Source organism: Hyaena hyaena, unplaced genomic scaffold, assembly GCF_003009895.1.
Source record: "Hyaena hyaena isolate Hyena2069 unplaced genomic scaffold, ASM300989v1 scaffold_442, whole genome shotgun sequence".
NCBI classification, from domain to species: domain Eukaryota; kingdom Metazoa; phylum Chordata; class Mammalia; order Carnivora; family Hyaenidae; genus Hyaena; species Hyaena hyaena.
This window is the reverse complement of record NW_024081073.1, coordinates 261,796-286,887: the sequence shown is the minus strand read 5'-3', so window position 1 is coordinate 286,887 and position 25,092 is coordinate 261,796. Positions and strand designations below refer to the sequence as shown.

Here is a 25,092-nt window from a genome sequence, read left to right as displayed (position 1 = left end):
GAGTGGTTTTAAAAGCCAGCTGAGGAGAGAAGAGTTATGCGGGGGTTTGGGTGGAAAGTACTTATCGAAGTGCTACGGTTAATTGCTGAGAAAGGTATCCTGAAAGCATCAGGCAGAAAGAGCCCTGGTAGATCTTACAGAAGGAGAGATACCCTCCAATCTGTTTTCGGCTCTCTTCTTGCGATGTGCAGAAATCATGTAATTAGTATTATTTTAATTAGCATTATTCTAAATGTATTATTAACGCTCCAATGGCTAGAGCTGTGTCATTACCATAAACTCCATCTCAAACTCTCAAAATCTATTTAATGCAGCTTTTGGCAACCAGAGACCCAATTTCTTGCCAAAAGCTGCAGATTAAGCATTCGTTATGGGAGTCTGCCATTAGCTGTTCGTTCTGTTATGGGCACAAGCGGTTACATGTCCCTAAACGCACAACATTCCGAGTAATAGATTTGCGTTTGCAGAAGGCTCCAGGGATATTAAGTGTGGTCGGTAACACCTTGCACCCATCCCTCCAAGCACTCCCATCAGAAATGGGTTTGAGGTATGAGATGGGAACGGTTTATTCAGCAGCTATCCCCCTTGGCTGCTCTGCAGTTTCCTCTATGAGCTGGGTCTTTATTGGTATACAAGTACTCTAGAGCTTGCATCATATGTCTTTCATTTAAACTACATCGAATGTTTTTCAGGAAATTTAGGGCTCTTAAGACGCATATTTATAAACAAGCTGACAGAGCTCTACGACATAACTAAGTTTACAACTAGGAGTTGTTTGTATATTTCCTCAAGTCAGCAAGGCGTTATTCTTGCTGCTGTGAAAAATTTAAAAACCTATTAAATGACCGTTTCTTTAATCCTCTCCATGTTTATTATAGAAAGTTAGATTTTCAGAGTATCTCTGCAGGTAAGATACAGAGGGGGCTAGAAGAGAATCAAAAGTCATCAACCCACACAGAAATGAGTGGATAACTCGACACCCAACTTTCCGACGGGGGCAGCTCAGGAACGAGCTAGAAAGTACCCTGCCCTGGAAACGCATGGGGGCTAGTCTGTCTTAAGCGTGGTCCAGACGCCTAGGGCACCCTCCCGCCTGCGTTCCCCGCCCCCCCCCCCCTTCTGCCGTCGATGCCAGGATTATTCCCGCTCCTTCTCGAAGTCTGGCTATCCGCTGGAGCGCAGTCCCGGAAAATTTTTCTTTGACCGCGCCCACTTGAGATTTAACGTTTCGCTGTAGGTGCAGGTTGCGAGGCTCGGGAGTTAGCAGTAACAATACAGCAAAAGCCATGTAATTCCAGGAATAACGTCAAGTCTCCAGGACCCCACAGCCCGCTCAGGTCCCTGCTGAGCGCGGCGCCACGTGAACTGAGCTTGCGCCCCGACCCCTCCTCGGGAGAAGTGTCCCGGATAAACGGAGGCTGCTGCCCCGGGCGGCCCGCTCCGGCCCAGTTCGCCCCGGTCTGGGTCCGCGGCCCGCCCGCTTCTGGGGCAGCGCTGAGGAGCCGCTCAGAGGCGCGCAGAGGTGCGCCGCGTTCCATGGCCGTTCCTCGCAGGCTGCGGCCTGTCCTGGCCTCGAAGAGGGTCTACCAGGGAGTCTTGGGCCAGCCAGTACCCCCCCCCCCAAAGAGGCTGGAAATTCTCGAAGCCGTCCGGATGCCTGCCAGAGTCGGACGTGGCCTCCCCGCTCGCGGAACCGGGCTGCCCAGTTTGCCCAAGGCCGCGGCGTCGGTGCCAGGCTGGCCTGGGGAAACGCGACGGGCGCTGCCAAGGCCCGTGCGAGAAAGGCTGTCAGGACGCTCGAAGAGAGTCCTCCCTTGGGAAGCAGCAGTCCACAGACCCCAACTTGTGGGACCTTTTCCCCAAATTTGCCAGGTCAAGAGCCTGTGGCAAATGACTGCCTTTTCGTGCCCAAGGCGGGGAGCACATTTCCCTCAGACGCCGCGGGCTTCTCTCAAGCCTGAGTCAATCGCAAAGCCACACGTGGGGGGTTTCAATCCGGCTGTGCCGTCCTGCCTTCAGGGAGCTGCCAGGTCCCCACGCACCCCAGCACCCCACCCCCCACCCCCCACCCCCGCCCCGGGGCCCGAACCAGGCCCCGGCCGGACCCGCGCCCGGAACGCCGCCCCGCGTGTGCGCCCAGGTCTCTGCGCGCGCCCCTCGCTCCGCACACGCGCGGTTCACAAGGACGCCGCCGCCACGCTTGAAAAAATTATTGTTTTAGAAACCAGGCTGAAGGCCTTCCCCCTTCAGAAGCCCCTTTGTGTCATGAGCCTCCCCCTGGTCTATTCTAAAGGGCCTTTCGGAGGAGGCACTTTTCCTTAATAGGTTTTCTTAAAATAATCTGGATCTAATGATAAAGTCGTGGAGCCAGGGGAGCGGTGCGGGGCACAGGGAGGAAAGGGTTGGTATGGGCATCGCGCTTTCGGTGCCCCTTGCTCAGCCTCCTCTCCCACCCGTCGCCAGCACGCCCGCACGCCGCGGCCTTCCAGAAAGAAAGCAAGGCCCGGGGCTCCTCCGAAGCGCCCAGAGCACCGGGACGCCGAGTCCCCCGGGTTAGAAGCAGAAGCGCCCCCCCCCCCCCCCCGCCAAGCCAGTTAAGAGCTGCCCACGTTCCTGGCTTCTTGGGATTCGGATTTATGTGGTTCTTCCACATAAACGATTTACGGATGAAATAAAAGCCCTTTAGAGCAACGCTTCCTTTCAAGTTCTTAAGACGCCTCTAAATCTTTCTGGGAGCGAGCGGCCGGCGTGGGGGCGGGGTGGGGCCCGGGGGTCGGGCCGGCCGCCCGGAAGCGCGCAGGGCGCCGGGAGCGGAGGGTTAACTGCTTTGCGATCTCACCAAGCTCTTCCGAAATGCCATTCCCCTGTCGCGGCGACACTGTTTCTGGGTGTCGGGGCCTCGTTCTTCCTGGCATTTGTCTGAAATGGAGCTGTCTGTCTAACCGAGGCCTGGACGCGCCCTGCCCGGGTAAGTGGGGGGAAGGTGGGGGTGGGGTGGGGGCGGAGGGGGGGCCCGGGGTGGAGTTAGTCGCCTGCCTATTTTCATATTCATTAGACCTGGGAGGTTGCCCGAAGAGCCCAGCTGAGTTTCAAGATATAAAAGCGACTTCGGGTGCCCCCGTTTCCAGCCGGGACCTATTAAAGGGCTCGGAGCCCGGCAGCTCCCGGCGCCGCCGCGCTCGCCTCCCCTTCCCTCCTCCGCCCTCCCTTCTCCCGCCCACTCGCTCCCTCCCCCAGCGCTCCGCAGCCTCCGCGCCCCGGGACCTCCGCAACCACCTTCCAGGATTATGGAGTTTCTGAGCGAGAAGTTTGCCCTCAAGAGCCCGCCGAGCAAAAACAGCGACTTCTACATGGGCGCAGGAGGCGCCTTGGAGCACGTTATGGAGACGCTGGACAATGAGTCCTTTTACAGCAAAGCGTCGGCGGGCAAATGCGTGCAGGCCTTCGGGCCGCTGCCCCGCGCTGAGCATCACGTGCGCCTGGAGAGAGCCTCGCCCTGTCAGGACAGCGGCGGTGAGTCGCCGGCCCGAGCCGCGGCCCCCGTGCTCACGCCCGGGTGCGGGGACGGGCGCGGACGGCTGGCCGGGGGGGAAGGGGGAAAGGCGCGGGGGAGCGAGGGAGCCGCAGGGCGGGGGGGGGGAGCGGGGGAGGCCGCGGAACTGTGGCGCGTTCAGGAGCAGTGTTTTGGCTGCGGCCAACTTTGAGGGGCAAAGGAAGGATGAGGCTGCGGGTTGCCTCTGCGCGGTGCTCCTTTAGCTGTCGAATGTGGTCCCTTACGGGTCCCCGAGTCCCTCTATCTGCGACCCGGGCGTCAACTGATAGGGCGGTACGTGGAGTGTAATTGAGTCAAGACAGCGCGCTGCCTCCGGGAGCCCGCCGCGCTGCCCCCGCAGGAGCTGAAATCGATCACCGCTCTTCAGAGGACGTCAGTGTCGTCGCGAATGGATCTTTGAGGTCCTAAAGATGAAGTCTTTTTTTTTTTTTTTTTTAATTTCCCAAGACATACCGGTATTTTTCTGTACGAAGTTGGAAGGTTGCTAGATTAGCTTGTGTGAGTGAAATTGTGATTGCTGATTGTTTGGGTTTTCAATGCAACGCACGTACATTTTTGTTAAAACACCAAATCGTCTTCAGTAGCTTCGGGTAAAGAATCTCCAGTATAATCCCCTCACCCCCCAATACCGTATTGTCTATTTTTCTGACTCCACATTAAAAGTCACCTAAGAACCCTTTCGGAATGCTTCTGGGTGAGATCCTCAACTTTGAACGGCCAAGTATCTCAAAGTCAAAATGTTATCAAAACAAACCATCTATCTTTTCTATCTTGTAACCCAATACAAACCTATTTTTTTCAGATCGCGACAGCTAAAGCAAGTTTACAATTCCAAAAGGACTTTTCCTTATCATTGTATATATTCCACAGTTAAGCTGTAAGGAGCGGGTTGCTTTAAAATAACAAACGAATTAAGTGTGAAATATTTACAACAAGCCTCCCGCCCCCTATTTTAATGGAGGGTCAAAATCTGGCAAGGTACTGGCTCATAGGGGCTCATTTTCGAAATACTTTGTACAAATTAAGTTTAAAAAAGATCTCCTATATTTTACTTATTCAGCGTTGCGAATTACTTGTGACTCGCAAGGTTAAACTAAAAATATAGGCGGGAACGATAGAGAAAATCAGTTAAATCGTTTCAAGTATATAGAGAGACAGATGCAGTTTTTATTTTTAATATGCTAAATTTTGGCTTTCCGGTTGTATTTCAGAATGCAGTAACTTTATTTTTGGAATTTTTTATGCATATTTAAATGGACAGGATTAAAAAAAAAACTTGACTCTCTTGTCCTCTGTTAACTGCTGGATAGGACTTCATCCTATTTTAAATTGTCGGGGATCCCAAATAGGAACAGAAATGGGTGATTTTTGGTACCTTAACAACTTTTAAACGAACATCACACTTTTAGGATGAATTTTAATAGGACAGTAGTAAGTAAGTTGAATGTGGGCAGCAGTTCGCTAAATTCAGGAAAGTTCCTGTCTTTCTCCTGAGATGCCCTTAGCCTCCCGACTGCTTCCCCTCCCCCATCCCTAATTACCGAAGTTCCCCATTTCATTCTGCCCAAGAAGACAAAACCGTATTGTTAATCACTCATGGCTCTTCTTTATATCCAGTTTTACACCACATCTTTTACATAAAGGGTATTAGGCATTTAAGTTATGTAGTTATTAAAGTTCGAAACATTTGTATAATCATTAGAGCAGTTGCTAAGATACATTATGAGCGAAATTAAAAATAGACAAAAACGAAAAAAGTGTGACAATTCATTGGAAATTATTGTTCTGGCTGGGTTCACTGGTTTTTTTTTTGTTTGTTTAAAATTTCATTATGTGCACCCATTGGATTTGTGTGTGTGTGCGTGCGTGCGTGCCTGTATGTCCACCATATGGTGTATTTTTGTTTTATAACATACAGCAAGCATGCAGTCAAATCTGGAGGAAATCACTGAAGTTAAAACACCTCTAAACAGAATGAAAGATGACATCTTTTGTTATCTTTTAATAGATGTTTTAATTTCTCTGCTTTATGGAAAAATAAAGCTTTCTGTCTTATATTTTGTGCACTAAACCTAAATATCACATATTTAGAAAACTACAAGTGAGTTTTTACACTAAAGTGTATTTAAATCTTACTCTGTTCTATAAGAAGCACTTCCAGAAACTGATATAAAATTCATTTTTTAGTTTAGTAGTTTACTTTTTGAAAAGAAAAAAAGATTAAAAAGCAGAAATGAGCAGAAGTCAAAATATTCAATGCATAGTAGAAACAATACCATATCTTAAATCTATAGTCTGTACAGTTTGTGTGGAGCAGGAAAATAACTTTTGGGAAGAGTCTGGATTTGAGCTTACAGATATTACTTAAAATTGAAATATTTTTCTTGAGCCATGTAAGTAGCTTTTGTCTGCTGTGAATAAATACATATATGATTTACATTAAACTTGATTCACTTTTCAAAAATTATGTTTTTTAAATCTAAAGCATCTTTTAATTTGACCACCTTAATTTTATTATGAATTATGTGCATAAACATTATATTAGCCCTGTAAAATACAACGGTAAAATCTGGCAAGTAATATGAGTTCCATGTACACATTTTTAAATGACCTTAAACCTGCCCCAAGTGGAGTAATAATTGTACACAATGTGATGATTGAATTAATACTGGCACAGTAAATCATTAACAGAATGCTTTCCTGATGCTCTAAATTATGTCAGTGTAATTTCTTCTCTGAAATGTTCCACAAGCCTGAGAACTATCCTTTTCCCCCTCTGGGTACAGTGAACTATGGGATCACTAAAGGCGAAGGACAGCCTCTTCATCCCGAGCTGAACAGAGCTCTGGACAACTGTAACAGTCTCCGGATGTCTCCCGTGAAAGGGATGCCCGAAAAGGGAGAACTGGATGAACTGGGAGATAAATGTGACAGCAACGTATCCAGCAGCAAGAAGCGAAGACACCGAACCACCTTCACCAGCCTGCAGCTCGAGGAGCTGGAGAAGGTCTTTCAGAAAACCCATTACCCGGATGTATACGTCAGAGAACAGCTTGCCCTGAGGACGGAGCTCACGGAGGCCAGAGTCCAGGTAGGAGCCAAAGGAAGGACTTGGGTGTGTGTGTTGGGGTGTGTGTGTGTGTGTGTGTGTGTGTGTGTACATTCTGTTAGAATAATTCAATGGTTGCGTTTTTCCAAAAGAAAGAAACTGATTTTCGAACTAAAGACATAGAACAATGTACTAAATACATGTAGGTCTATTAAAATGTCTTCCTTGCAAAGGGTTTAGTCATTCACACAAAAATATAAAAGAACATTTGACTTATTACATAGATATACAAATTAACGATTATTTAAAATGAAGGGAATATCACAAATATCTCTGATTTAAAAAATTAATTTTTAAAGGACAAAAAAGTCCCAGAATCATAGCTATCTATGTATTAATTCATTTATTTTATTTTTCCATTTTATCAGCCATTAAGGTTCTTTTTACATTATGTACCAGGTGTTGGTAAGTTATTTGTGCAATGGCCCATTAATGTGTAATGTTATTGAGATTGGGGTTATAATAAAGAGAAAAAAGTGAAACAATCCCACAAATTCCCAATTGTATATAAACCATAATTTATTTTCATTATGCATAAAGATCATATGGCTCTCCTAGTTTTTCTATCTCCCATAGTTGCCAAAAGTGCCATTCCATTTTAATTTTTCAAAGTAGATGGCTTATATCTCTTTCGCAGAGACAAAAGGAATAAGGCTCTTGAAGTAAGTTTAAAATATATACTCAATTACCTTTATAAGTTATTTTCAAATTATCAAATTGGATGGTCCAATATACTAACCTTTTAAAATCATTTGAAATAGAAAAGTTATTCTAGGTAAAACTCTACCTCATAGACATATTTTTAATTTTACTAGAGTTGGTATTCTTAAACTATGTTTTATTCTCAAGGAGCAGCAGTTTCAGGCAATGGCTTCTTTCTTTGTGTTTTTACTACACTAAATGGGAAAATACTGAATTTTGCAAATCCCATGAAATTTGAGAATAGGGTAATGAATAAAATAGTGAGAAATTTTGTTCTGGAATAAATAAGAATAAGATTTCTTCTGAAGATTAAGTTATTGTAAGACATTTACATCATTAAAGTCACCATGTGGGGGTGTGGGATACCAAGCAGCAGGATTTTTCTTTAGTTTGTGGAGACAAATCATTTATCATAGCTCAGGAAGTAAAGATATGGAAAGGTGATGCTAATGAAGAATTTTAGAATTGTCAAGTATTAATACTAGTGCCACATGTGTTGTTTTTTGTTGTTGTTTTCTCTTGTGTTCATATATTTAAATTAGTTCTACTTGTAACCATAGAAAAATATGTTTACATATAGAGTGATCAGCTGTGTGCAATGGATGTTTTCTCCTTAACTTTCCTTAACTCCTGATTAATTTTTGTCCAGAAACATGCACAAAGAGCCAACCCAAACCTAATTTACTCAGGTTTTCTCTATCCTGCTTTTCATACCAGTGTGGTAATTCACACCTATTTTAAGGAGACTTGTAAAGACCTTTTTCTCAGTGAAAAACAAAAAACAAACAAAAAATACCCCTCAGTACTCAATTCCCTTGCTATGCTCCTGGTGCCTGTGGAGACAGCAAGAAAATATTTTGTTTTGTTGTTGATGTTGTTTTGAGCCCTGGGCATTGTGTGTAATACATCTTTCATACAAACTAAACTGAACAGGTAGCTCTCATTGCCTTATTTTAATTGCTGGAAACTCTATATAAAGTCCTATCTTAAATTTGCAATACATGGTTGCATGTATTAAATTGAAGGCTAATATGTTTCTATAAGTGTGATGGTAAAGATATAGAAGATTACAGCTGAATACGAAGAAGAGTAAAAATTTCAAGTAAATTTTAACAATTTGTATTTTCATATGTGATTTCCTGCTTTTCTAAGTTTTTTTTTGTATTCTGAGCACACTTTTGTAAAGACTGAAGAGCTTTTTGACAGCTGCTCGTGAAATGTCTGCTCAAAAATATCTAATGCATACTGAATATAATTTTCTGTCTCTTTTTAATTCATTAAAAGATTAAAATGAAGATTCTGGAGAGCTACAAGTGTGAATTAGTGATTATTTAACCCTCTGAAGAAGGTGCTTATGATAAATATTATTATTATATAAAGAAATTTGGATGATAGCTTAATGACCTAGTAGAGGCTGTACTAACACATAGGCTTTCTTAATACTTGGTTATAACTTCCCTAGTTCTTTTATTATTTATATTACCTGTAAGTCTTTCAGATTGAATAAATGATTTTGAAGATTTCTGAGCATTTTCTCAGCATCTTCCCTAAGATGAGTATTACAAATGGTGTAGTTTATGTAATAAGCATACTTGTACATTTTAGAACCAGAATTCAATTTCAGATGGTTCCATTTACCTATAGTCTTTTTTATGCTCAATATAATATGTAATCTTAATACTTTCTGTTTCTAAATAATCATGATATTTTTGCCATTGCCATGTGTTTTGGATATAACATTTATGTTTAAATTTTTCTAAGATTATCTAAGTGTGGGTACAACCCAGAAAAGTCTCCACTTTGTGACATGTTTTAAACATAATTGTTTTGACAGACCCAGATATTAATTTGGTTATATTTTGGCTGGATTAATGTTATGTGCATAACCCCAAACTAAAAAGTTATGAATGTCTTCCAGATTTGCAGCATTCTCTAAGAGAAGCATTATCTATGATAATTTGGAGACATAAGGAGTCTTCAAAATCATGTAATCTAATTCCTTTTTATCTTCCAAAATGAAAAAAAAAACCCAAAAACCTAGAGGCTGAAACACATTAAATATTTTTAAAAAATATCTCCTCCCTTTCTATTAATTTATACTGCCCCTTGTCAGGTTAAAATAAAAAGTAAAATTTATGGATACTTTTCTTACAGATTTCTTTATTAGCGATTTTGTTGACCTGGTTTGTATCTTTTCGGATTTGTGTCTTTTAATGTCACCATTGCATTATCAGGTATTTTTCAGCTGACATTCTACTTTTTTTTAAAAATTAGGTTTGGTTTCAAAATCGAAGGGCCAAGTGGAGAAAAAGAGAACGTTATGGCCAAATACAACAAGCAAAAAGCCATTTTGCTGCCACCTATGATATATCAGTTTTGCCAAGGACTGACAGCTATCCACAGGTATGGTAAACTTTACAGAATACTGACTGAGAAAAACAGATGTGGTTCATATATTCCTAGAAGGGCTATTATCATTGGCTTTAATATAGCTAATATAATAGTCAATAATGAAAATTTTAATCTCCAGAAGACTTTTTGCATGTTTGTTAGATTTTCATTAGACTGAAATATTTATTTTATGATTATTTTCTTTCAGAGCCATTCATTCAAAACTATGTCCTTATTATACATTGCAACAACTGAAGTAGCATCATTCATAGTATGACTAAGTCTTTTAAGTACTCTACATTTTAACTATTCAGACTCACTTCCTTTGTTAATTTTTAAAAATATAGTATTGCTTGGCACGTCGTTTCTGTGGCTAACGTTCTATGAACCATCCTATAACTTAGTGTCAAGTGTGGTCCATGAAAACTTCAGTCTCATTTTAAAAAGGTCTCTCTTCCTATGTTGTCTTCTCAGCTTTGAAGTTACACATTGTTTCAAGGAAACATTTAGCCCTTTGTTACTTAAAGCATACATAGAATTAGTACTGGACATAGTTTTAAAAATGTATCCATCCTTTTATAATGGGAGCTTTCATCTCATTTTAAAGAGTGTTTAGACATTTATTTTCTTCTCATTTTTTCCATTTAACTCAGATTTTTTTTCTTTTCACACATATAATTAAGGTATTATTTTTTCCTAATACTGAGTAACAGTATTCTAAACTGTATTTGATACATGATAAGGAACACTTGTATTCTAAGGAACAAGGCATTTGTTATTTCATTCCTTACTGCTGAAGTATATGCATTGTTAGAGACCATTTTTAAAAATTTTTTTAAGTTTATTTATTTCTGAGAGATGGAGAAAGATAGAGTGCAAGTGGGGGAGGGGCAGAGAGAGAGGGAGACATAGAATCCAAAGCAGGCTTCGGGCTCTGAGCTGCCAGCACAGAGCCTGACTCCGGGCTCGAACCCCGAACCGTGAGATTATGACCTGAGCCAAGTCAGACATTTAACTGACTGAGCCCCCAAGCTCCAAGAGAGCATTTTGAACACAAACACATGACATATATGCTGGTAGAACACCGTGTTAGTTCAGTAACCAAATCTTCACAACCCCAGACTTAAGGGTTTTTATTCATTTCAACTATAAATTCAAACCTTGTGAGCATGAATTCATCCTTCAGTTTTGTGCATGCTTGTGTTCTCATGCCTTTTATGATACTTAAAAACCTATTTTAAGACCTTCACTCTTCCACATAAATTCACCAAATTAATTAATATAATATTATATGTGAGTAAAAGCCTTAGAGATCACCTAGTTCAGTCCTTCTAAAAGTTAGGAAACAAGACCCTTGGGAGCGAAGGAATTGTTCTGTGAACACATGAGTGGTTCCTTCTAAGACAGTCTATAAAGGGCTGTTACCGCTAAGCCTTCCCACTGGAGTTTACTAGAAGACCAGCAATACCTTTTGAAGACATGTCCATACCTGCCTTCAGAAAAACCTTGTTTTTCTTACTCTTCAAAATTTATCTTAAAGTAGTACCTTTGTTTTTTCTCCAGTTTAAAGGCATGCATATACTACTACTTACCATCATAGGGCTAATGAACTTGTATTCACCAAATATTGTTGAGTGTCCTAGTTGAGTTCTGAACAAAGTGCCATGAGGAAGTTTCCCCTGTTGGCTATAAGCTTCATTAGAATAGGCACTGCAGTGGTTTCCTACTTGTTAACACACCACAGCCCTGACTATACCAGACACTGTTCTAACTAGGTTACATACATTAACTCATCTAATCCTGACAGCAGCCTTATGCAATGGGTGTTATTAATTACCCTCATTTGTCATATGAGGAAACTGAGGCACAGAGAGGTGCCTAGTGGAGACACTAGTGGAGAAGCCCAGATTTGATCAGAGGCAATCTGGCTCCCAAGTGTAAGATCTTAACCCTCACAATAGACTGTTTCTTCCGAAGACTATGTTTAAATGATTGAATAATTTATAAATGAATACCAAAAGAGCACAAGGCTTAAACAAGTCTGCAGTTTAGTTCAGGGAAGCATAAACTTTACTCAGAACAAGTGAAATAATGAGTATAATAGAGATAGTACATAGTTTATAAAATTTTGAACTACTTCACTGTGATGAATTTAGAAATAATAAACTTACAAATTAGTGAACTCTTTTTAAATGGACTTTAAACAGTCTTACTCATCTGTTCTACAACACTTGACTATGATATATATATACATGCATGTATATATATATATATATATATGCATGTATATATATATATATATATATATATATATTTTTTTTTACATCTTATTATTTCGATCTTCATTCCTTTCCTTGCAAACCCCATTTCAGTGTGTGTGTGTGTGTGTGTGTGTGTGTGTGTGTGTGTGTGTTTTCTCCCCACTTCTCTGTGCTTTGCCAGTGGTTGCCTTATCTTTAACTTCTCTTTCTTCTTCTGTATAACATAAAACATTTAGAATAGTGCCAGGCACAAACTAAACTTTTATAAGGACATCATATCATTTCATGCTTTTTTTCTAAGATTATCTTACCATTGTGTTATTGTGCCTCACAGCTTTAGACACATCAGTTAACAGAATGAGGTAAGTAGATCAAGTAGGAAGGGAGATGGTACAATCACATTATATATTTGATAGAAAAATATCGCCTCACAAATCATGAGAATTTTGCACAAATTCTCCCTGTGGTTTTCTCTGTAACTTATGTACATTGGTTATACTGCCTCATAATTTAAGTATGGCAGCACAACCATCACAGGTTGAAGTTGTTCTGACAGTATAAATTATTGACAACAATAAAAATCAATACTATAAAATCCATAGTAATTTTTTATATTTAGAAGTCTTTAGTTTTTATTTTTTAATTTTTTATTTCTGAGAGAGAGAAAGAGGCATCGTGAGCAGGGGAGGGTCAGAGAGAGAGGGAGATACAGAATCTGAAACAGGCTGCAGGCTCTGAGCTGTCAGCACAGAGCCCGATGCGGGGCTTGAACCAACGAACTGTGAGATCATGACCTGAGCTGAAGTTGGAGGCTTAACCCCGTTAAGCGACTGAGCCACCCAGGCGCCCCTATTTAGAAGTCTTTAAATGATTTGTTGCCAAAAATTCTGAAACCAAGTGTCTCTCATTCCCCATTGTGGGTATTGGATAAAATTAGGAAAAGTCCATTTTAACTTAAGTATGTGATTGACTTTTTTATTTTGCAAAAAATAATTAAACCAAGATCTTGTCTGTCAAGCTTCAGCCTAAAGGAAACTTTTTTTTTTAAATCATGTGTCTTGAAAATAAGAATTATAATCAGAAAAACAGGATCCGAAATAGAATCCAACAATTCAATACAATAAGACACTAATCTTGGTTATTGTTACTAATTATAGAAAAACATATTAATTACCAAAGAGTTGGAAACAAGAAAACTAGAAGCAGGACAGAAATAAAGAATTAACAATTTGTTAGGAAAGCAAAAACATACATAGAAAAACATGAAAAACAGAAATGGTTGAGAAAATGATATCAGGTCTGCTCAGTGTGGATGATAATCTTGTCAACTATGGAGGTATCTATATATATAATACATAATTGGTTTAGTTATGAATACTAATTAGCATTTTCTAAAGTGTTCTAAATTCTTTGTGCCTATTGTTCTCATTAGAAAATAGTAACAACAGCCCTAAGAGTAAAAATAATACCTATCAGTGGAGGGCTTATTTTAAGCCAGGCTTCTTTCCTACAGCTCTTAACTCATTAAATTGAAATCCAGGGATTCAGAGTTCTTTATGCAACATTATCTCTTTAACCTATCACTCAGCAATGAACTAGTTCAAGTTTGATCCTAAAACACCAAATCACTTCAGAAATCAAGAAATGCTTTCCTTTTTTAAATGTGTAAAATGATGATATAAAGCAGTTTAAAAATGTAGACACTTTCCAGGCTGTTTTCAGGTATTTTTCTTAATCTTGTTCATATTTGATAGCAAAGAGTGGGAAGTGTGTCAGTAGTAGTATACTTTAAGGTAGTATATTTTAATGTACTGAAAAAACAGTATCTGTTTTTTTAAAAGCCCTTTATTTTGGCTCACAATATCACTTGTCATTTGGCAACACTCTGAGTTAGTTTAATGAAACTACTTGACTACTTGATGTTCTCCAGTATCTTAAACAGCAGTCACATGCTGAACTTACTCCTTGTGCTGTGCTGATCTGATCCCTCTATCTTCAATTCCCTTCCCCTCACCTAAAATGTATTTTCTCCAGGAAACATTCCCTCAAATCTCCTTCAATCAGCACATGACTTTTTCCCTGACATAGTGGTGGATTGTATACGGTCCACCCCATTTTTAATATAGCATAATTATATTTTAAAGAGATATTTGGTTATTATCTTTGTATTACAACAGTAGTAAGCAAATTATATATACACTGAAGAGATGTGAAAAAAAGTAGTTTCACTTCAATATTCTGGGAGACATTATGAACCCAAAATTAATTTCAGTAAAACAGGTAATTTCTGAATCTCTGATATTAACTGTCTCTGTACTGTTAAGCAGTTAACTTCTCCTCTCTGAGTCTCAGTTTCTTCCTCTGTTAAAAGGAGTAGATTAGGAATATTTTGCAGAACCCTTCTGGATTAATTTTTTTTCTTCCAGAGTTCATTGTATTTTAGCCAACAAATATGTGCTAGGTGCTGTTTTAGGCACAGAGGTTATATAAATTTTCCACACAAAATCTCTTGCTTTTTGGATGGATTACAAACTAGGTGATATTCATACTCAGTTCTGCAGACACTTCTGGATGCAAACTATACCCAGCAGATCAAAAAGGCCTGTATAATTCTGTCTTTGAGTTAAAAAAAGCAGGCGTCTATCACCAGTAGATTCTAATTTGCTTTTAATTCATTAACACCAAAGCATTTCTTTAAGTAATTACTTTGTTGAATAAAATATTCTGTCAAGGTATAAACACTTTTTAGAGGATTATAGCCGGCCTTCATTCTTATAAGAAACCCTAGTTTCATGCCCTTAGGTTTGGCTCAGATCACATGTGCATTAACTTGATCATTTACTTGCTGGAAACTTTGGATAGGTTTTCTGACTTCCTTGATCTTCAGATTCTTTATTGGTGAAATGGAGGCATTATTGGTGCTAGAGCTGTTGGTGTAGATGATGATGATGACCATCAACCTAATACTTTTTCTGTTAGTGAGAAGATTAAATTAGTTTCCAAATAGTCTGTGGAACTAAATCATGGAACATGAAAAGGGCTAGGTGTTAATATTTGACTAAGGACTTCACAGTCAGGGAATTGTAGGTCCAAATCCTGCCTCTGTTACTTAACAAATTTTAGACCTTTGGCAAATGAATTAGCCTCTAGGAATGTTTCTCCTCATTTATAAAATGGGTATAAAAGTTCATATGATGTTTGTGAGAATTAAAAATAATAGTTTCTGCAAAGTACTTAGGACATTGTCTAGTATATAACCAGTGCTCAATAAATAGAAACAATTTTTTAATAGCCATTATGAATTGTACAGTGGGGAGGTAGCTAAGTGTTGTGAATGTTCTGTTATTGTAGCATTTAAACTAATCCAGTTTTTGAGTAACTTTACTATTTAAGGATCTAGGGAAAGATCAAATTCAGTTAAATGTACTTTCCTCTTTAAATTGGGACAACCAAATATGGTAACTTAAGGAATGTTTGAGTATATTCTTAATCCACCAAAATTATTTTCTCATGAAGAAAATATTTTCATCAAAAATTTTAAAAGGTTTGAAATTTTTTCCCACCAAAATTTTCAGTGTGGTTTTACTTAATGCATAGTGAGAATCATGACTAATTTTGTGTTTACCTAATATACAAGAGGACCCAGGCAATATCTTGCTTTCTCTTGTTAATTGATGACTTTATAAATCTATGCCACTTGCAGTTTGAACATACCAGAAGTTGGATTCAAGTTATAAATAGTAGTTATTGGAGTAATTTAAATCACCGATTAAAGCTGTACAACATTTTTGGTTTAACAGAGTGTTTCAAACATTGTAATTATTCAGTTTTTTAAGGAAATGTTAAAGTTTCTATAAACTAGTGACTGTGAAATATTGTTCACCCTCCCCTTCTTCTAGCATCAGCTTCTGTACTAATCTTAAAGTTTACCTTTACTTAAGCTAAATAGAGAATATGGAGCTTGTCTCCTTCAACCACTGTGGTTTAGCAATTTAAAGGCATCTGGAGCAGTTTCTGTCTTTTGAGAAACTATTACATTTTTTTTATCACTGTGCTTTTTGTTTTTCTCCAAACATTTGAAGTAAATAAATAACCAAAAAAAATTTCAGTGTTAAAAATACAGCTATACTTGATGAATTACATAATAAGTATTCTTGTATCTATGAAACAACCAGTGAAATGGTCCCATAATTATACAGTGAAGCTTCCTTCATGAGGGATGGAGGGCTAAAAATATTAACATCATTAGGTCAGCAAGTCATTTATATAAAATTACTGATTAATTAAATGTACAAAATATGTACAAGTTGTATATAAACTTGAGTGAGGAATGTTTCATATATATGTGTAAGTATATATTAAAAATAAGCTCTACGTAGCACGAGGCAGGTCTTGTCAGCATCATTTAAGTGAAGATGCAGCTAAACACAAACTAAATAACTTTTATTTTGTTGAAAATACACTTTACAGAAATGAAAAAAAAAAATACCCTGCAAAAGAAGCAAAGTGCATTCAAGTCTTAGATTATGAATATAGACATATTGTTTGAAAAATGTGATATTCAAGTTTAATATGACTTAATGACTTTAAGCATTAATAATAACTTAGCTGATTGGTTTCTTGTGGGTTTTTTTGTTTGTTTGTTTGCTTTTTAACAGGTGATTGCTATTAAGACATTTGAATTTATCTGAATTGGTCATAAGTATTTTATATTTTAAGAGAAAAGAACAAATTGATAAATTGAATAGATTACCAAAATAAATAAGAAAACATGTAAAAATAAATTATTGAAGAGTGCAATTGCTGCTTATACATATAAAAACTACCTTGCAGGGGATAGAGAAAAACCAGAGGGAAAATTAAACCGGGGAAGTTTGTGGCTTAAAACCTGCAGTGCACATTGTTATTGTTAGTATGAACCTATGTTATATATTAATCCAGAATTTTATACTTGCCGTATTTATTAAGCTTCGTGTGTGTGTGTGTGTGTGTGTGTGTGTGTGTGTATGTGTGTTTTAATTCTAAATCATGGAGCATTAAATAGAAAAAAATTACACTAAGTCGCAGTTGATTTAAAATCACTTTAAAACTAAAATTCCAACTTTGTGGTTAACACATATACAAGATGAAAATAATAGATAAATTTACTCAGGATTTTAAGAATAAATTCAAAGCTTATATAGGAATCCAAGTGGTAATCTCTAAATTTAAAAATATTCTGTGCAAATTAAATCATTTTCATATTTGATTCATGTTTTATGTTACTAATTCACAAGGAAAACTTAATTTGTATTTTAATATTCATTTCTTATACGTGTGGATTTTGCTTTAATTGGGGAATTATGTCATTAAAAATGAATCGAACACTGTCAACAGTGGCTATCATTCATTTGTTAAAATACATGAAAAATAATGTTATAAATAATGGAAATGTGACTTTAATGGAAAAGTCACTCCTCCTTGTCCTAAATCCCTGTACACATTTCTAAGATGGAATTTTATGTAAAAAATCAAAGTAATAATTTTGATTTTTTAATATATGACCCTTTCCTGATAAATAATTGCGAATCACTTTAGCTTAATGATACTATATGTTGAAAAGATGTACTTTTGAAATTTTGAAATGTAAATTGATTTTTAAAAAATCTTAATATTATATATTTTCTGATATTTTGTATATGAAAATTACACCTAATAAGTAGGCACTGATGAAAATGTAGCCTCATTTCTATCTTAGGTAGTATCTAAACATGCTCAGATTAATCCTTTTCACTGCATAATTAATTTAAGTTGGGATTTTTTTCCCCCCCAGATGGACAAAGTATCAGTGTTTGAGACTTATTCACTTATACTCTGATAGCAAGTGAGACTTACTCACTGGCAGTAAATTCACTATTTAGAAAAACATTTATAGTCTCTCCCTGCCAGGAACTTATTGATGTAGTGACTACTGATGTAGTTATCAGAAAAAGTTAATGGGACCCTGAAATTAGTCAAAAGCTAAAAGTATCCACAAGTTGCTAAGCAAGCTATTAATATTTTATCCCCTAAATTTTAAAGGAAGGGATATGCTACTAGTAAGGAATATAATAGCCTCTAAAAAAATTAAACTGCTTTTGCAAAATGTGATGTTGGTATTTTTTAAGAGACTATATAAAAATCTAGTAATTGAAATTATATATGTGCTAATGTAATATATATAGTAGGTGTTGAATAATATATAAAGTGATCAATAAATGTAAACATTCTGTCAAAGAGGAAAAACCTAAATCAACTTTTAGATTTTAATGCAGAAAGCTATTGTTTAAACGTTATTACAAACATCGCTTTGTGAATCCCTGATCCATGTCTTTTTAAAGCAACCTTTGGGGCACCTGGGTGGCTTAGTCGGTTAAGCGTCCGACTTTCGCTCAGGTCATGATCTCACGGTTCGTGGGTTCGAGCCCCGCGTCGGGCTCTGTGCTGACTGCCAGCTCAGAGCCTGGAGCCCATTTCAGAGTCTGTGACTCCCTCTCTCTCTGACCCTCCCCTGCTCACGCTCTCTCTCTATCTCTCTCCTAGAAATAAATAAAAATATTAAAAAAAATAAAATAAAAATAAAGCAACCTTTAATTCTACAGGGAAGTGTGTAGGGATATGGTGGGAAGGGAATGTGAGGGTAGCATGATGTGTGTGTGTGTGTGTGTGTGTGTGTGTATACATATGAATGTTGGGGCCAGGTAAGAGCAGTCTATATATAGAGGAAGAGTAGGTTAACTAAACTTGTTTTGGTAGAAAAATATTATTTAGTTAGTTTTAGAGATACTTTAAAATTAAGGAACAATCGTTACTCATTTATTTTCATGTTATTCAGTGTTTCTATTCAATCCATACTAAATTCTGTAGGGTAGTGTCTTCTAAATAGCACTAATATTAAGATATAGAATATATAATGCTGTCATGAAACTATTTGATGTTTTTTGTACATCATGTTACTTTGCAATTCTAATACAAAGACTAACAAACTTGCATTTCTTTTGGATGTTCTTTAAAAGTACAAAAAGTGGCTTACTACAATAAAGATCAGCAAATATATTAAAAATATACACCAAGTTTAGTATACTAAAAATTTTTTGTAGTTTTGATTATACAAAGAATATATTTGTATCAAGAGTCTAAGGTGAGGGTAAATGAGATTTACAATTTCTATTCATTGTTTACCATATTACTTCAAGTCATGATGAATATATATCCACAGTGAAGAATTTGTGTGTGTGTGTGTATGTATGTATGTATGTAAAATACACATATATATTGACTCTTTCTTTCCTATGTATTACATTTAATTCCTTGGAAGGAAAATGAGTGTTAAATGAATTTGATTTCTGTTTGGAAAGAATCATACAAAAAACACAGCTTTCCTCCAAAACTCGAAGTCACGGAATAATTAAGTGTTAACTTTTTTATTTGATTAGAAAAACATTAAGGAGCAAATGTTCAAAGTAGAGTACAGTTAAGTCAGCTGAACCTCCATTCATGCTAATAGGAGGCAGTTGGCTAAGTTCCCTGGACAGTGCTTTGAATGTACCCCTAGAACTTTTATAAACGTTGTGAAGCACATTAAAGCATGGAATGTTTTTAGATTTTCTGCTCCTTTTAAACACAATAAAGAAGAAAAAATATAAAGGCAGGCAGACTTTTCTTTCTTTCCTTTTTTTTTTTTTTTTTTTTGGCACATGGGAAAGAAGGATGTGGACATTATTTAATAATGGTGTTCCTGGTTATGAAGCTCTTGAATATTATACAGTTAGAAGCCCATAAGAACACCCCCAAATTTATTTGGTACTGGGCACTACCATTGTAGATGTCTCAGAAATAGTCTCAAAAAGAAAAGTAGTGATCCTGTTCAGAAAAAAACAAAACAAAACAAAACATTCTTTCATTTCAAAATTTAACAACAAATACAGTATTTCTTTTAATGAGTCAGTAAGGTTTTTGTGTGGCTTCTCTGTTGACGCATACACACACAGTTTTAGACAAAATGACTTGTAGATTCCAGCACGCAGTTCTAAAATGACCACTTATATGAGGTGGCAGAGGGATGGAGGAGCCATAGACTGAGCCCACCTTGATAGTAGTAGATTCATTAAACCGTAAGCTGTAACAGCTTTGTTGTTTGATCAAATACTGCCTTTGAGGAATGCTTAAGAAAAGGGACTTGTGTCATAATTGTCTAAAATATTTGAAAACTTTCACATGTAAGAAAGATGCTACTTATTGTGTATCGTTTTAAAGAACAAAAATAGAAGCAATAGACAGAGGAAGAAAACAGCTCACTTTTTTACAGAGCTCTCCAAAAGGGAATGAAAAGCTTCTTATTTGCAGGAGCTAAACATAGTTGAAAATGTACAAGGGCTTCAGTAGTGTCTCCTAATCCCAGGTGATTTTCAGGATTCATATATTATTGTCATTGCCATTATTTTAATACAGATCCCATAAGCCACACCCTTGCTTAATGAATTGGAATCTCCAAGATATACCTGTAATAAAAAAATAACTACTTAGTAGGGAAATAAAACAACCTAAGAAAATATAGTCAACAAGGTCTGGGGATTAAATTTTCACCATAATGGTCAAGATCATACAGAATGGTGATTATAGAGCTCAAAGCATGAAACAAAATTCAGATATACAAAATTAGAATAAATTGTCCATAAAAGTTTGATTACACCTGCATATTCTTAAAGATTTTTCAGTCCTGTAAAAAAATTTGTGTTAACTGCTTATCATGTATTGTGTTAGGCTGAAGGATGAGGAAAGATTTACGAGCAAACATTGGAAATTTTGCTTTCAGAGAATAGAGCCTATGAACCCTCCAAAAGTTAGGATTATGAATGTGTAAATAAGCAATTTCAACTTATAAGACTAGTTTTTGTATCATTGTAGCATCTTTTTAAAGATTTCCTGGGTTCAAATTTGACCTCCACAATTGGAGTTTCACATCTTGAGTAAGGTTATTAAGTTCTCTGTTCTGTAGTTTTGCCTTTTACAAAATGGGGATACTAAAAGCAAGGAAGCATCTTTTAGTGTATTGAAATGATTAGAAATCTTCACAGTGCGTTTAATACCATGTCTGACATGGTAATTAATTAATAACCATTAGCTATCATGAGCATGATTTTGATTGTCGTCATCAGATGTTTAATCATCCAGAGGGAATGCTTCAGAGGAAGCCAAACCTCACTTCACTGGGGATATTGTCTTTTATGCTTTGCATCGAACTTTCGATATCAAAACCAACGAAAACCCTAAAGTCAAATGAAGACATGCCAGAAATTTTTAAATGAAACGATGGGAGTGGAGGAGATACAGATCAAGGAAGTAGGACACAGTAAAAGTGTGTGACAGTATTACCGCCCATGGGAATGCGTGGGTATCTTTTCAAATCCAACTAAAATATTGCTGTAATAACTTACTTCACCAATCTATTCTGTTCAGAAAACATTTCTTTCTATATGCTAGAAATTCTTACACTAAAAGTAATACATTTAACTTGCTAGATCATGTGTAGGTAAGAAGTTTTGATCAAAATAAAAATATTTGTCCAAGTCATCGAAAGTAGAAAATTTTATTTTCAACTTACAGGTTGATTAATGTGAATTATTTTAGGGAGGGAAAATTTTTAAAGTTTACATTCATAGATTATTTTCCTTGCCTTTACCGTCCTTATTTTCCTTTTTTTAAAAACAGTAAATACGTTTCTATGCATTTGGAATATGAGTAGATGATTTTAATAGTAAATTTCAGCAATACTATGTGTAAATCGAGGACTCTTAACAAACTTAAAATGTAAATAATCTTTCTCTACCGCTATTTTTCCTTTCATTTATTTTTTCAAAAATAAGCAAGCAAGTTCACTTTCATTTCCTGAAAGCCCTTTTGTCAGACATGTGACTGTGGTTTTTGCAGTGTAGCACAATGTTTGATTGAATGTCAGAGGAAAATCACCCAGATCAAGTTAGAAGAGCTAAGTTGACAGAGTAATGACATTAACAGTCCCTCTTGTTGGTTTGAGATACATAACTCAGCAATCAGTGGCACCAATCATTATATTTTGGTTAAAGTGGGACACATTAGTAGAATCAGCCAAAATTAAAACAACATATCCCATGATGACTTAAAGATTAATAGGATGTGAGAATCATTGTATATATCTGTAGACATGTGTCACAGGTTTAATATATTTAAAGTAGCTTATAAATATATTTATAAAAATATTTCTAAAATAACACAAAATGAGCCCCAATTATTGGGGCCCCAACTAAGGGATGAAATTAGTTGTTCAAATTTTTTTCTTATATTTGAAACTGGTTAAAGAGTCTTTTCTTCAGTGACAGAGTAACATCTCTACCAGTGTAATCTAGAAGATCATTTACATTGTATGCTATTAATTGAAAATAAATTGTCTTTAAAAGTACTATTAAGGACGGGTGTGTAAGACTACACCAGGGGCTATGTGTAGTAGACTGGAATTTTTATGTAAAAGTAAATGTAAGAATACATAATCTTGTGCATATGTTAAAAACAATTGATGATACTATTCTAACTGTCATGATTTTAAGAAAGGTAGCCAGATGGGATAAACATAGTTATTTATTGTAAAAATATTGCAAAGGCAAACAGTTTTCAAATTTCATCTTCTAAGGCTAAAACTCTCTCCCGTATTCCTTTTTTTTTAATGTTTTATTTATTTCTGAGAGGGAGAGAGACAGTATAAGCAGAGAAATGTCAGAGAGAGAGAGGGAGATACAGAACCTGAAGCAGGCTCCAGGCTCTGAGCTGGCAGTCAGCACAGAGCCCGACGCGGGGCTCGAACCCACGAACCGCGAGATCATGACCTGAGCTGAAGTCGGACACTTAACCAACTGAGCCACCCAGGTGCCCCTCTCTCCTGTGTTGTGTCATTCATCATTTTTCCCCAGCTACTGCTATTTGTCAGGATTTCTCTCTCTGCTTCTCACTAATGCATATAATCACTGTTTTTTTTTGGGGGGGGGGGTTCCCTTGTTTAAATAGCTGGTCTATTAGGAGGTTTAAATACACCTCCTAATACAAATTTTACTTATTGTTTCTTTGACATGCTAGTGACTTTAGAGAAATTTGTATTTGTTGTATCCTATAGAGATTTAATAATAAGAAATGTGATTTTCCTGGCTACAAATGACAACCTAGTCTTCAATCTTATGTAAGATGTTATATATAGTACTTTAATTATACTCATATGATACTTTTGCTAATACTAGCATATTTTTCTCAGTTGTGCTTTTATTATTTGGTAACGGTCATGTTTTAGAATTTTAAATTATTTTACATGTCATAATTCCATTGCCACCTGACCATATCACCTATAAGTCATAGAACAAATGTTTAAAATATGTATAGATTGCTCATATACACAGATATGTATTTGAGACTTTAGGAAATAAAAAGCAATGAAAGGGTAAACATTTCCAATAATGAGTTTGATTAAAAGTATCTACAGAGTAAATAGCCTCATATCAGGAATGGTTTCCAACAAAAACTGCCACACTATGGAACTTTAAAAAATGCGATGGTTTCATTTTGCTTAGATGGAGATTATATTTAAACTTAAAACCATTTTTAAACTGCTTTTCCAAACACATGAATTTGTCATGAATCATGACTAACTCTTCTAGATTTCATTTTAAAATCATGACTATAAAAAGAATGCTCAAGAGATTGACATGTTTTGAGAGTATTTTATGTGGTCAAATGTGTGGGTTTTGGTGATCTATTACAGTATAACAAACTGGAAGAATCTTTCAAATAATTATTTTTTAGTAATCCCTTTAAGTACTCAGAATGTAATTACAGACCACCCAATAGGAGCAAACAATGAATTGTTGACAAAATTTAGTAAACCCGGTTTAACAAATGTAAGGGAACAAAAGTGAGAATGCGTAAATGTAATATTTGTTGTTTTATATATTCCAGATTCAGAACAATTTGTGGGCAGGAAATGCGAGTGGCGGTTCTGTGGTTACTTCATGCATGTTACCACGTGACACTTCCTCGTGTATGACACCTTATTCTCACTCGCCTCGGACAGATTCCAGTTACACAGGGTTTTCAAACCACCAGAACCAGTTCAGCCACGTGCCCCTCAACAATTTTTTCACTGACTCTCTTCTGACTGGGGCTACCAATGGACATGCATTTGAAACAAAGCCAGAATTTGAAAGGAGGTCTTCCAGTATTGCAGTCCTTCGAATGAAAGCCAAGGAGCACACTGCCAATATTTCATGGGCCATGTAACATACAGTACTCTTTTATTTTTCTTTTAATGGCAAAGTAAAACATTCTATTTCTCATATTTAAAGGATACCACAATAAGCTGCTGTGTGTGGAATTGCTAAAGGTCAAGATATACAGTGAGACCAGCTTAAATGAATAGTTGTTATTATTTAACATTAAAATCTAAGAATGAACCTCTGGAAACACTAAATAGACTTACCATCCATCAGTCTCCACAAACTCTGTTTTAGTAGTAACATTATTTTTTTCTATTGTACAAGTCGATGAAATACGATCATGCAACTTAAAAGAATAAATGTATTAAACAAATTCCTCTGTTATAGATTGATTTATGTCAGTTTTGTATAACAAGAAATCCCTTGTAAAATAATACCTGATAAAGGAGGAAATGCCCTGGGGAACATGTCAAGATACCAGAGCTGTCAGGTAAATATTGAAGCAGCGTGTTTCGGGGAGTTCACTGTTATTTCTCCTTCTCTGGGTCTAAGACACAATGGGCAAAGCCCCTGTTGCTGAGAATTTATCTTCAGGCCTCAAAGGTTTTTTTACCCATAGATGTTTCAGTGAATTTGCACTCCATGAAATAGCACTCTCTTACAATGACCAGCATTTGCATGAAGTATTTGGGCATAGTTTCCTGAGACCATGTGGCTAAAGGTGATAACTGAAATACTCCAGTGTGATTTAAAATCTAGTCATGAGAGTAGGTTTTATAAATGCCATCTTTTAAATGAAAAAGTCAGCCCTGACGCAGAGAAAAA

The 25,092-nt window shown here is 37.1% G+C and overlaps 1 protein-coding gene across 1 annotated transcript; it reads left to right on the top strand.

Moving 5' to 3' along the window:
* The first annotated feature begins 3,287 nt into the window (after nt 1-3,287).
* On the top strand, nt 3,288-24,331 carry ALX1 (ALX homeobox 1). Its single transcript, XM_039253167.1, has 4 exons — nt 3,288-3,513; nt 6,340-6,644; nt 9,639-9,767; nt 24,011-24,331. Exons 1-4 carry the CDS (start codon nt 3,288-3,290, stop codon nt 24,329-24,331), a joined length of 981 nt encoding a protein of 326 aa, XP_039109098.1.
* The last annotated feature ends 761 nt before the right edge of the window (nt 24,332-25,092 follow it).